This window comes from Arvicanthis niloticus, chromosome 26 (genome assembly GCF_011762505.2).
Source record: "Arvicanthis niloticus isolate mArvNil1 chromosome 26, mArvNil1.pat.X, whole genome shotgun sequence".
Taxonomy (NCBI): Eukaryota; Metazoa; Chordata; class Mammalia; order Rodentia; family Muridae; genus Arvicanthis; species Arvicanthis niloticus.
This window is the reverse complement of record NC_133434.1, coordinates 33164157-33178234: the sequence shown is the minus strand read 5'-3', so window position 1 is coordinate 33178234 and position 14078 is coordinate 33164157. Positions and strand designations below refer to the sequence as shown.

Below are 14078 nucleotides of genomic sequence, written 5' to 3'. Positions count from 1 at the left end.
TCCTCCTGCCTCTGCCTCCCAGTGCTGGGATTAAAGGCCTTGACTTTTTTTGACTACCAAGGATGATTAGTTTTGGTGTTACTGAGACATTCGCCCACTTGGATCCCCTATTACTCAGTAATACTCTTGCTTTAGTCTCTGGAGTACTGAGATTACAGGCAAACCCCAGAATACCTGACTCTGCTTGGCAGTTTCTAATAAAGTCAAATGCAGTTTCAGCTCTTGATTTTCTGTGTCATATGATCAAGAACATGTGTAAAAGTGTTCTTTAAAATAGAACTCAGAACTTGAAATAATAATTCACCTGTTTATAGTAGACTGGCTAAATTCATCGAGGTGTGCTTAAACAATACACTACGGACATGGTAATTAACTTCTCCCACGTGCTCCAGCTGAATTTCACAGGTGTACTGTTGATTCAGGGAAACCAGACAAGCGAACCTGCATGGTTCCACTTTTGTGAAGTTTGAAAACAGCATAACTTGGTCTTTCATGATGTCAGAAGAGCAGCTTCTTTATGGAGACACAGTGAGCCCCTTGTGATATTTAGGTCGCAGCTGCATTGGGGATTACTGCAAACATTTTTGAGCACAAGATGTCATGGTGTTTTTTGAGATAGGATTTCTCTGTATACCCTGGCTATCCTGGAACTCACTTTGTAAACCAGGCTGGCCTCAAACTCAGAAATCCTCCTGCTTCTGCCTCCCAAGTGCTGGGGTTAAAGGCATGTGTCACTGCTGCCCGGCTGGTATGTACTTGTAATCACTGTACTCAGGAGGCTGAGGCAGGGGGATCTTGAGTTTGAGCTTGTCTGGGCTACATAGGCCATGTCTTGGGTGGTGGTTGTTGTTGTTATTCTTTGTTTTTGTTTTTTAAATGTGGAGTAACACACTTTTATATAGATTATAACTTGATGGAAAAGTACAAAATAAAAGGTCTCAAGATTTGTCCGGTGCTAAAAAAAAGTCAGCCAGGCATAGTGACATTAATCCCAGTAGCTGGGAGACACAGGCAAGTAGATCTCTTTAGTTTGAGGCAGACTGGTCTACAGAATGAGTTCCAGAGTTCCAGGACAGCCAGAGTTGGGGGACAGAAGACTCCCCCAGTCCCCCCAAAATGTCCTTTTGTAGCTCCTGACCATCCTCCTGCTTCACAAGACCCAGCTTTTTTTTTTTTTTTTTTTTAAAAAAACATGGAACCCTTAGACTTGTAATGGATGAAAAATAGTTGGCGTGTGTGTAAAGGAAAAAATTTCTCTTTTTTTTTGGTTGTTTTCAGTGTTGGGGAATAGATCCGGAATTTTGTGCACACATTCTAGGAAAGCATTCTCCCACTGAGCTGTGTCCTAGGAAAGTTTGGTTTGTTTATTTTGCTTTCGTTGAGCCTGGTTTTTCCGTGTAGTTGAGGCTAGGCTAGAACTTGCTTTCTAGGACAGACAGACTGGATTCAGACTTGCTGTAATCCTCCTGCTTCTGCCTTTCAAGTGTTGGGATTGCAGGCATGTATCGCCACACAGAAGTGGGGGTTCATAGGATAACCCATTTGATAAATTTTCAGTATAATTGTCAATATATTTTACAGGGGAATTTTCAATAAAAATGAACAGTTACACATTAATATAGATGCAAGTAAAAAAATGCACTTATCAACTAAAAGCCACATTTTCAAAGTGTTAACATTTCAATTCAGTAGTTAGCACAGTATAAATTTGAATGTAAAATATCAGGGCCTTTGTTTGTTTGTTTGTTTGTTTTTTGTTTTTCGAGACAGGGTTTCTCTGTGTAGCCCTGGCTGTCCTGGCGCTCACTCTGTAGACCAGGCTGGCCTCAGAAATCCGCCTGCCCCTGCCTCCCAAGTGCTGGGATTAAAGGCATGCGCCACCACTGCCCAGCTTATCAGGGCCTTAAAAATACATATTAACTGGAAAAACAAAAGAAGCTGCTCTTCATTTGGTTAAGTTTTAGGTTTTTTGTTTGTTTGTTTGTTTGTTTGCTAGTTTTTTAGTTTTTATAACAGCTTTTGATAATGCTTTATCTAATATCTAAAGCAAGTGCCCAAATAAGATTATGGAGAATAAATGATAGGCAAGAAAATTTATGCTACCCTGACATAAAATAGGGAAAATCTGACAAGGAATGAAATAAACCTATAGTAGGTGTCTTTGTTGTTTGTTTGTTTTTTAGTTTCTTTGTGTAGCCCTGGTGTTCTGGAACTTACTTTGTAGACCAGGCTGGTCTCAAACTCTTGCCTCTGCTTCCTGAGTGGTGGGTGATGGGATTAAAGTCGTGGGACACAACCTCCTGGCCAATAGGTGTTTTTTATACATAGTAATTTGTTTAATTTTATATATAGTGATTTATTTAATTAAAACTTTTATTTAGAGGTTGGAGAGATGGCTCAGTGGTCAAGAGCAGTTAAGAGCACTGATTGCTTCTCCAGAGGTCCTGAATTCAATTCCCAGCCACCACATGGTAATGGGATTTGATGCACTCTTTTAGTGTGTGTCTGAAGACAGCTGCAGTGTACTCATATAAATAAAAAAAACCAAATCTTTGAAAACAATTTTTATTTTTATTTTATTTATTTTTTTCTTTTCTTTTTCTTTTTATATTTTATTTACATTTAAGATGCCATCCACTTTCCCCATTTCCCCTCCCTAGAAAACCCCTGTCCCATGCCCCCCCTTTCCTTTTTGCTTTTATACAATTTTTTTAAAATGTTAATCAAAGGATTTATAAGTTTGGTAATGCTCAATCAGAAGCGTAACCCAATACCCAACCTAGATATAAAAACTATCTTTGACTGGTGGAGACCTGTGAACATCTGCCTCCATGCCCCCTCTCTCTTTCTCTCTCTCATCACCTAGCTTCTCCTCTCCTTCATCTTCTCTCCTTACTCCATCTCTTCCTCTCAATACTCCTTCCCACTTAGCTCCTCCTACATATCACTCTTCCTGTTAAAGTAAAACTTTTCTCTCAAAATACAGTTAGAGCATACTTATTCCTAATTGTACCAGTGAGGTACAAGATAGTCCTAATACCCAGTCCATCATTCTGTTGACTAACCAGAACCTCTGTCATCTCTTCTAACTAAAACACTTACTTTTGATCCTGGCTTTTTTTTTTTTTTTTTTTTTTTTTTTTTTTTTTTTTTTTTTTTGCTTTAGAATGAATGTCAGCTGAAAACTATCTACTCAGATCTTTTCTCTCAAAGTAAATAGCCAGGATTGGCTATGAGACTATGGGTCTTCAACCCCGTCAGAAATCCAGAATGACTGAGTTAACTGAAGTTATGGGACACACTAAACGTAGCTTCTAAAACTTAGCCAATTTATAGAGACCGCTGAACACCTGAAAAGCCCCTATACTACCGAACGTTCGAGCATCAAATCTTCAGCCTTCTGGCCCAGAGTCATCTGACAGACCTTAGTGATGCAGGATTATTAAGGGCTGATTACTCTGTCTAGGCAGATATAATCAGTCAACTATTCTGCATGTGTGTCCTCTTCTGGACAGTAATTTGTCTGTAGATGGAAAGAGGCAATTCTTGCCTAGTGGCTGTCACCACACAACTGGCATAACTCCAAGGATGCTCAATTTCTTCTTAGAATCCACAACAGGAAGCTGTCAGGAGCAGACAGGTCTCTAATCAGAATGGACATTAATATATAAATATTTGTAGCATCAATTCTATGGACTTCTGACGTTTTGAAAACCAACTATCCATGTAAGGTAACCTGGACTGTTGTCTGTTCACTCCTCTCAGCTATTTCTAAATAAAATATGGGAAACCTCCTAACAATAAACTCAAAGCCATAAATTTGCTGTAGTCCCTTAACTCATAGGTTAACCGTCCCAAATCATTTAAAAAAGTTAAAGAAGGACTGGGTCTAGGCCTTGTGTTCCTAAATGTGTTATACAGGTGCAATGCCTATGATAGTAACAATATTCATCTCACTTTTATATTAATAAGAAGCTTGTACCAATGAAAACCTTAAATTTGAAATCAAAGTAAATTTTGTACCATTTAAGAAATTATAACTTCATCTTGATAATAATTATACAGATTTCTACCAATAGGTTATGGCTATGCAATAAGTCCTAGCTAATCCTCCCTGTTCCAACAAAACCACTACTTTTCCCTAGAAAGACAGACCATTATTAACCACATTAGTCCCCAAGCCCAGGGAATAGGGGCACTGACTCTTCTTTAACTTCTTCAAGCTGATTACGGGCATTGAGATATTAAAAGAGGGGTGGGGGGAAGAGTAAGTTGATAAGCCTCTGATGCTGTGTCTTCACTGAGTCCAGATGGAATTCCAGGACATTGGAACAATTTTTATTTGATTATGTGTACAAGTGTTTACCTGAATGTGTTTCTGTGCATCATGTGTGTGCAGTGCCTGAGGAGGCCAGAAGAGGGCATCAGGTTCTCTGGAAATGGAGTCACCAGCATGTGTGTTCTGGGAGTTAACTGGGATCCTATAGAAGAGCAACCAGTGTTTTTAACTGCTGAGCCATCTCTCCAGCCCCTTTTGTTCAGCTTTTTAATTATTTTAAAGTTTTACTAGTGCTAAGAATTAAACCTTGCTTGCTTGGTAAATACCACTCCACTGCTCAAACACTTTTTCTCTCCTTTGAAAGACTTTGCGCTGTTACCTGTAATGCCCATTCTAAACAATTGCATGGTCTCTGGTTTTTGTTGTTGTTTTTTGTTTTTTGTTTTTTTTTTTCTTGGTAGCCCTAGCTGTCCTGGAACTTGCTCTGTAGACCAGGCTGGCCTCAATCTCACAGACATCCACTTGTTCTGTCTCCTGCGTGCTGGGATTAAAGGAGTGTGCCACTACAGCCTGGTATCTACATGATTTTTGCATATGTATATCAATGTTGCTTGTTAATATGCATGTCCCTGCTGAAGGTTTTTGGGTTTTTTAGATGGCGTCTCACTGTAGTATGTGCCACTTAGAACTCTGTGTAGACAGCCTGGCCTCAACTTTGATCAACTTGACTGACCGCCCCTTGCCTACCAACAGTGGGAATAAAGGTGTTTTAAGCTGGGCATGGTGGTATGTACTTTTAACTCCAGCATCAAGAGGCAGAGATCCACAAATCTCTGTAAGTTTGAGGTCTACATAGCAAGTTCTAATTCCGCCAGTTACATGGTAAGGCCTCATCTCAGAAAACTAAAACAAATATAATACAGGTGTGTGCGGGTGGTCACACCTCACTTCTTACCAAAGATTCATTTTTCATGTGTTTGTTTTCATGCTTTATCACCTCAGTGACAGAGCGTTATCAAACAGCACTGAGTACGGAGCCTGACGTGCTTGCTTCCTTCTCTTCACAGCGACTTCACAGTTGAGACACGGCTATGGATTGGCTAGGCAGTATTGTGTCTATCAACTGTGGAGATAGCCTGGGCGTCTACCAGGGAAGAGTATCAGCAGTGGATCAGGTCAGCCAGACCATTTCTCTTACTCGGCCCTTCCACAATGGGGTGAAGTGTCTTGTACCAGAAGTCACCTTCCGGTAAGTGTCCCGACTGACATTCGTCAGAATCCAGCCTAATGGGCTGGGTGCTGGAATCAAGGTGATTGACAGTATTTTCTTGCCTGGGCTGATTGGAGTTGAGTCTTGTCAGGAAGGAGAGTTCATAGTCTTACAGGCATTAAAGTTCTGCAGTTCTTCTCAGTGAAGACTGCTATAATACAGTCTCAAGGTAATGACTTAGGGCTGTGACACTACCTCTGTTAGGCATGCAGTTTTATTTGAATTTAGCATAACTTTTTAAAAAGATTTCTTTATTTAGTGAGTCGACTGTCGCTGTCTTCAGACACACTAGAAGAGGGCATAGGATCCCATTACAGATGGTTGTGAGCCATCATGTGGTTGCTGGGAATTGAACTCAGGACCTCTGGAAGAGGTTAAGACCTCTTAACCACTGAGCTATCCATCTCTCGAGCCCCAGCATAACTTTTATAGTTTCAGGTTTTTTAGTATTGTATTATATATGCTTTCCTTTAGCAGAAGTGTCTGTCTTTGTAGATTTGTGTGATTTATCCTCAGAAGCACACTGGAGCCAGTAACTGACATCCTTGATGATGGGTAGTTCTTTTCTTTTCTTAGTGTTTGCCAGTAGCTCTCACTAACTTGGATCTTCACACTGCTGCCACTGTCACTTTGAGAGTTAGACTCCCATATTTATGAACCAGAAATGACGGTCAGTGAGACCTTAATTTTCTGAGCAGTTCCTTCAGATTTAGCCTGTACAACCTTTTGGTTGAATACCTATTTTTTTTCCTTTTTTTTAAGTGTTAAGTTCTTAGATTATTTTTAATTACATGTATGTTCAGTTGCTCAATGAGGTCAGAAGACTGTTGGATGTCCTGGGGCTGGAGTTGTAGGCCAGTGTGGTTGCTGAGAATCCACCTTGAGTCCTCTGTAAGACCAGCAGGTGTTCTTAAGCATTGCAGCATCGCTGTAGCTCCAGCTGTCCCTGCTAGTAATGGCTTGTTTTTGTGGCCTCTGGAAGTAGCCCTTGTTAACTGGGCTGGCCCCTTCATGTGTGCCTGAGCTGACTGGGCTAGCCCCTTCATGTGTACCTGAGCTGACTGGGCTAGCCCCTTCATGTGTGCCTGAGCTGACTGGGCTGGCCCCTTCATGTGTGCCTGATCTGACTGGGCTAGCCCCTTCATGTGTGCCTGAGCTGACTGGGCTGGCCCCTTCATGTGTACCTGAGTTGCACTGTCTCCCTCCTTACTCCATTTCTTCTGTGTTGTCCTCTTGGTATTCTGCAGAGGGCCACAGTCATGTGACCCTGGCCCATTCCCTTTACATCTATGCTCTCATTCAGATGAAGACACTTTACCTTTACTCAGTTTTGTGGCTCTATTCTCCTAGTTCCTTCTTTATGATATTTGTCATCTGTATTACCTCTTGCCAGGCTTACACAGGACTTAACTGCCAAGATCAGAAGCACCCCCTTCTCTTTTTTTGCCAGGAGGGGGGAATTCAAAAATTAGTTTATTCTGGTTAATCTTTGGATCAGGGCTTTTAAATTTTTTTACTTAAACACCTTTTTTTCTCAGACTCTTGAGACAAGATTTCAGTGTGCAGCCCAGGCCAGCCTGGAGCCCACAGAGCTCTGCTCGCCTCTGCTTCTCTAGATATTTTAGATATTTTAAAGTAATTGTAGCATATAGGCATGGAAAGTAGATATATAAACAAAATATCTACTGCTATTCAACCATATAGAAATTTATTTAAAATAATCTTTGGTATACATAGAATTTTACCACTTATTAAATATGAAGTATATTTGGATACTAATGAGGTGGATGTGCTTACTTATTTTTACGTAAACAATGCAAGCTTGAGCTGGCAGTGGTGGCGCACGCCTTTAATCCCAGCACTCAGGAGCAGAGGCAGGCGGATTTCTATGAGTTCAAGGCCAGTCTGATCTACAGAGAGAGAGTTCCAGGATAGCCAGGGCTAGAGAGAGAAACCCTGTCTCAAAAAACCAAGAACAACTAAGAAAAGAATTCAATCTGAGCTTGGCTGAGTATTTGACACCGTAGTACACAGTATCTTTGTAATACTTTGATTTCGTAGTTGTCAGTGCTAAGAGTGCTAACTTATACATAAAGCATAAAATGGTAGACGTGTATTTGGGGCCATTTCAGAAATTGTTGAAAATTCTGTCCTAATCTTAAACCAAAATTCATTTTATTTTTCTTTGAAATATTTACTTACTTAATTATTTTAATGTGTATAAGTGTGTACCTTCGTGTCTGTGTACACACTGTGTGCATGTAGGTCAGGAAAGACATTGGATCCCCTGGAAGTAGAGTGACAGACAGCTCTGAGCTGCCTTGTAGGTGTTGGAAATAAAACCCAGGTCCTCTGCAGGAGCCATAGGTGCTGTTAACTACTGACCTATCTCTCCAGCCCAACTATGTATTTGGTTTTTCGAGACAGGGTTTCTTTGTGCAATCCAGGCTGCCCTGGAACACAGAGATCCACCTGCCTCTGCCTCCCTAGAGCTGCTACCACCGCTGCCTTTTTTTTTTTTTTTTTTTTTTTTTTTTTTTTTTAATGAAACTTAGTAACTCAAACAGCAGCTTTTAGAGTCAAACTTCTAACACTTTCCAATCTGGAGATTAGCTAGTTATTTACATACTAAGAAATACCAGTAGGAAAATATTGAAAATCTTGTTTTCATAATAAAACTATGTTTGTACAAGACCAAAAACCTTGTATATAGAATAGAAACTACAATTTATAATGTACAGTAGTCTTAAATTTGAGCTGAGGTATTTGAGGCAGTGGTTCTGCATTGGATGGCCTAACAGGATGCACAATACCGACTGAGTGTGCAGAAACACACTGGATTCATTCTGAGTTTTGAACTCACTTTTGGTCATTGTGTGGTCAGAAGTCTTCCACTATCACCAAGTTTTTTCAAAACCCCAAGTTCGAGTGTGTGATTCCATTGGGTGCCTCAGCTCACAGTTGAAGCTCGGTTCTAGGGAATCTTGTGTCTTTTTAAATATATTTTAGTAGGAAATCAGATCTTTGTCCTTTGAAACTCAGTGCCTGAGCTATAGATACTTTGTCTCTTAGTCTTTCCCAGTTGGATACTCTATAAAATACCTAAAATTGAAGACCTACAGCTGAACAGGTTTATTTGCAGGTTTCCTTCCCTGGAGGGCTGGTCAGACACCTCTCACCAAAGATAGAAATTTAAAACTTGGACTGGTGACATGGCTCAGCAAGTCAGCTTGCTAACAAGCCCAGCAGCCTGAGTTCAGTCCCCAGAACCAACTCCAGCACATTGTCACACTGTGCACACTGTGACACTTTGTCCCCTCCATCTCTTCCCTTCCCCCCCATGCAATGAATGAAGAATATCTTTAAAAACTTCTTAATGTGAGTATCTGTCTGCATTACCTAACTGTGTCCACATGTGTGCCTGGTGCCTAGGTAGTCCAGAGGAGGGAATTGGATCTCATGGAACTGGAATTACAGACAGTTAGGTGTCCTCTAGAAGAACACCCAGCCTTCTTAACCTTTGAACCATCTCTCCAGCCCAAGGGAAATTTTCTTTTTAAAAAACAGGGTCTCAAAAGTGTAGTCTTGCCTGGCCTGGAGCTCACTCTGTAGACCAGGCTGGCCTTGGACTCACAGAGATCCGTTAGCATGTGCCACCATGCCCAGGGTCAAAGAAAACAAAATCTTAAAAAGAAAATTTAAGAATCATAATAAAAATTTCCCCCAAATATGATAAACTTGACAGGATTCTTTTATTAGCGTTTAAAAGAAAATCCCCATTAGGAGCTGCCCAGCGCAGAAAAGAGATGGAAGAGAGTCTGTGTTGTCCTGGCCGCCTCGTAACTCTTTATGGAAACCATGCTGGCTTCACAATTGTTGTGATCCTGCTTCTGCCTCTCAGATGTAGGGCTCTAGGTAGGAGCTGCAATGGCCTGTTGTTTCTCCCTCCTTTCTGTTGCTATGGAAAAGTCCATTGTGCTTATGATCTGGCCCCTGGTTATCACCTTACCTTCCCGATGGCCCTCAACAAGCATTTTTCCCTGTGGACATCAAGTTTTCTTAGTTTCTGACTCTCTGGCTGAGATGTCTTTCTCCCTACTGTTCTCTGTACATGTCTTTTCCAGTGCTCAGACTGAGTTACTCATAAGTAAGTACTGTCTTTATATCTTGCTCGTAACCACATAGTAAGGGCATTATATATGCCTGCTGAAGGAGTGGGTGGATGAAGGAATTTTAAAAAGCCACCAGCATTCTGGAAGTCTAAGAAGGCTATAGAGTTGTTATGAACAACTGGTTCTCTAAAGTAATGTATGAGTTGAACATTGGTGGCTGAGCACCGTCTGTAAATGTTCTGCTGCCTTTCTTAGTTTTTACTTCTGTTAACCTAAGTTAACAGAACAGTTAACAGTTTTATAGAGTGCAGGTGATTTCTCTTAATCCTAGTTTCATCCTTACCACTTTCCTATTGCTTTTATAATTTTGAGACTTGGATTTTTGTGTGTTTCAGGGCAGGTGATATTACAGAATTAAAAATTTTGGAGATACCAGGTCCTGGAGACAACCAGCAATTTGGAGACCTTCATCAGACTGAATTAGCCCCTTCTGGTGTTGGGTACCAAATGAGTATCAGTCAGAATGGAGCAGGCAAGGTGGTCAGGAAGCCAGCCTCTTCCAGTAGTGCCCCTCAGAGCATCCCTAAGAGGACAGATGTGAAGAACCAGGATGTCGCCATTTCTCCTCAGCAGCAGCAGTGCTCAAAGAGTTATGTGGACAGGCACATGGAGTCTTTGAGTCAGTCCAAAAGCTTCCGTCGTCGGCACAACTCCTGTAAGTACAGTCAAGTTGCTGTCTCTCCAGTGTTTCAGGCTGTAACCACTTACCTACTGTTGCTCTTTCTGTGAATCCTTAGTTACTCAGATAAAGGCGGTACTGCCAGAGTGTCATGGAGGTACTGTGGTTTCTGTCATTCTAGGGCCAGTCCCTCAAGATACCAAGGAAAAGGAAATGAGTTATCAGGAGCATACCCAGGCTTCTTTCCCACTTTGTCACTTTCCTTCATTCTGGAAAGGTCTCGGATCTGCACCATATTGATCTGATAACTGGTGGTGGTTGTGATGTCTGAATTGACTCTACTTGGGCTGTTCCAGCTAATTCTTGAGTAGACTTCTGTTCTTAGAGAGGAAGGGCCAATGTAGGCCTCACTGTTACCTTTCATTTCTAAAAAGCTGATTATTTTGTTTGTTTTGTTTGTGAGGTACTATAAACTGAACCTAGATCTTTGCATACCTGGCAAGCATTCTGCCACCAAGCTCTGTCCCTATCCTAAATTGAGTATTTTATTTTCCTTTCTTTTAAAGATTTATTTCATGTATGTGAGTACACTGTAGCTGTCTTCAGACACACTAGAAGAGGGCATCGGATTCCATTACAGATGGTTGTGAGCCACCATGTGGTTGCTAGGAATTGAACTCAAGATCTCTGGAAGAGCAGTCAGTGCTCTTAACCACTGAGCCATCTCTCCAGCTCCTTTTATTTCTTTTTTAAAGCACATTTATTTATGTGTATGTGTGCTGGTATGTGCATGTGGAAGTCAGAGCACAAATTGTGGGAGTTGGTTCTCTCCTTCCATTGTGTGGGTCCTGGGATTGACCTGAGGTGGTCAGGATTGGTGGCAAGCACCTTTACTTTCTGAACAGTATCACCAGCTCCCAGACTGATCATTTAAATTTTGTTGTTTGATGTCCCCACTTGAGGCCATTAAGGAAAGCACTTGCTGGTATATATTACTCTCTGGTTTTGCTTGCTAGTAACAGATATAGAACCATAGATGAGTCACTAGAACCTGTAATGTTTTTAAACATGTGTACTAGAGTAATGTAATTTTGAGACATAACAGATTTGTTCACATCTGTTATGTTCCTTAAGTACATAAGAATGTTCTTTTAAAAATTACTTCTAGGGAGGCTGGGTAGTCAGCCTGTTGGTTAAGAGTACTTGTTCTTATAGAAGATCCCATTTTAATTCTCAGCGTGCCAATGACAGTTTACAACTTTCTGTAACTCTAGTCCCAGGGGAATCTGATACTGTGTTCTGATTTCCAAAGGTACCAGGCAAACATGTGGTGCACATATGTATATGTAGGCAAAACACTCTTACATATAAAGTAATAAAATAGATACAAGTTTTAAAATTACTTCTAGGGCTGAAGAGAAAGCTCAGTAATTAAGAGCACTTTGGCTGTTTTTACAGAGGACCAGAGTTCAATTCTCAGTGCCCAAGTCAAGTGGCTCATAATTGTCTGTAACTCCAGCTCCAAAGGTCCTCTTCTGTCTTTTGGATACCTGGATATATGCATAGACACACAGACACATACATATAAATAAAAATAAATATTTAAATGATAAACTATCTCAGTTAGGGTTACAATTGTTGCAGTGTAACACCATAACCAAAGCAACCTGGGAGGAAAGGATTTGTTTAGTGCACTTGTACATTGTAGCTCATTGTTCAGGAAGTCAGGACAGGAACTTGAACAGGGAGGCAGGAGCTGATGCAGAGGCCACAGAGGGGTGCTGCTTATTGGCTTGCTCCTCATGGCCTGCTCAGCCTGTCCTCCCATAGAATCCTGGACCACCAGCCCAGAGATGACACTACCCACAGTGAGGTGATTCCCTCCCTCACCCCAATCAATTACTAACATAAGAAAATGCGCTATAGGCTTGCCCACAGCCTGCTCCCATGGAGGCATTTTCCCAATTGAGGTGCCCTTCTCTCAGGTGACTCCAGCCTGTGTCAGGTTGGCTATCCAGCACACTGTTCTTACTTTTCTTGCATTTTATACCTAAAAGCAAATATATTAGGAGTTTTAAGTGTGTATTCACTAACACATACAAACTCAAACTAGAGTCATACTCAAGCCAAGGCATTCCCTACGAAAAGGCAGAATTTAGAAGGAGCTCTTTCTGGAGCCCACATGGGAGAGCTGATCATGAAAAGTTCCACATGCTGCTTACTGTCCTTTTGGCTCCTCATTATTGGTCCCAGTAGCCCTGTCATAAGGTTTTGGGGTGCTGTTTCAGTTCTGGCTTGTGGTGTGACATTTGTGTCAATCCTAACACTTTAAGTTTTAGAAATGCCTTCTTTGGACTGAAGTGATGGCTCCTCAGTTAAGAGTGCTGACTGGCCGGGTGGTGGTGGCGCACGCCTTTAATCCCAGCACTTGGGAGGCAGAGGCAGGCGGATTTCTGAGTTCGAGGCCAGCCTGGTCTACAGAGTGAGTTCCAGGACAGCCAAGGCTACACAGAGAAACCCTGTCTCGAAAAAGTAAAAAAAAAAAAAAAAGCGCTGACTGGTCTCCAAAGAACCTGCCTTCAATTCCCAGTACCCACATGGCAGTTCTCGTGAATCTCCAGGATCTGATACCCTCACACAGACAGACACGTGCAAATGAGCACCAGCACACATAACGTAAAAATAAATCATTTAAAACAAAAACAAGAAAAAGAAATGCCTACTTTAAATGAAAAAAAAAAGCAATAATAAAAGTATTTCTAGGCAACTTAAATTCCTGTAAAGCAACTGTGTGAATTAGTGATGGCCTAAACCAGAGGACTGAAATTCATGCAGTAGTACTTGCGTATCCTAAGAAACACTGAGAATGCTTAGATAGAGAGTCACTCAAGCCACTTAGGTTTTAGTCTTTTTTGAGTGAAGTACATATTTTATTCAGGTTGTCCATGTTTTACCTTAATGTTTTATCTTAGATGTTATTCAACATCTATTACATTTAGAAATTATTAATCTTTAACTGACCGTGTATTTGTCTGTTTATTTATTTTAGGGTGTGTGTGTGTGTGTGTGTGTGTGTGTGTGTGTGTGTGTGTATACAGGCATCCAAGGAAGTCAGAGAAGGACAAGGACATTGGGTCATTTAGAGCTGGAGTTAGAGTAGGTTGTGATCTGCCAGTGTCTTCTAGAAGAGCAGTTTAGGGGCTGGAGAGATGGCTCAGTGGTTAAGAGCACTGACTACTCTTCCAGAGGTCCTGAGTTCAAGTCCCAGCAACCACATGGTGGCTCACAACCATCTGCAAAGGGATCATATGTCCTCCCTCTTCTGATGTGTCTGAAAACAGCTACAGTGTACTTACAAATATAAAAATGAATAAATCAATCTTTATTAAAAAAAAAAAAAAGAGCAGTTTATACTCTTAACCATGGAGCCATCGCTTGAGTCACAGGCTTTCCTATTTTTGTTGACAGATACTTTTGATAGGTACTGATTAGGGATTTTGTAGAAAGCCCCTCAGTTGATATTTTTCCTGTGATTAGACTAATTTAGTATATTTTGGTAGAAAATATACTAAATTTTGATAGAAAAACACAAAGAGTAAAATACCATTTTATTATACTGTATCAAGGGTCTGTGCAAAGACTGTAATTTATGACTTTGGTCACCTGACTAAAATAGCATGTTGAGTTTCTCCTTTGTAAAATAATTCTGTGTAGCCTAGATCCAAAGAGTGAACAATT

The 14078-nt window shown here is 40.9% G+C and overlaps 1 protein-coding gene across 6 annotated transcripts in view; it reads left to right on the top strand.

The window, feature by feature from the left end:
* Edc3 (enhancer of mRNA decapping 3) overlaps nucleotides 1-14078 on the top strand; it is a 48735-nt gene that overhangs the window by 1137 nt on the left and 33520 nt on the right. For all 6 annotated transcript variants that reach the window (XR_013107622.1, XM_076925587.1, XM_076925588.1 and 3 more), the window contains exons 2-3: nucleotides 5347-5528; nucleotides 10057-10376. Coding sequence is in view for 5 of the 6 variants with exons in the window: in XM_076925587.1 (XP_076781702.1) it covers nucleotides 5371-5528; nucleotides 10057-10376 (478 nt within the window). In the remaining variant the exon portion in view is untranslated. The remainder of the gene's footprint in view (nucleotides 1-5346; nucleotides 5529-10056; nucleotides 10377-14078) is intronic.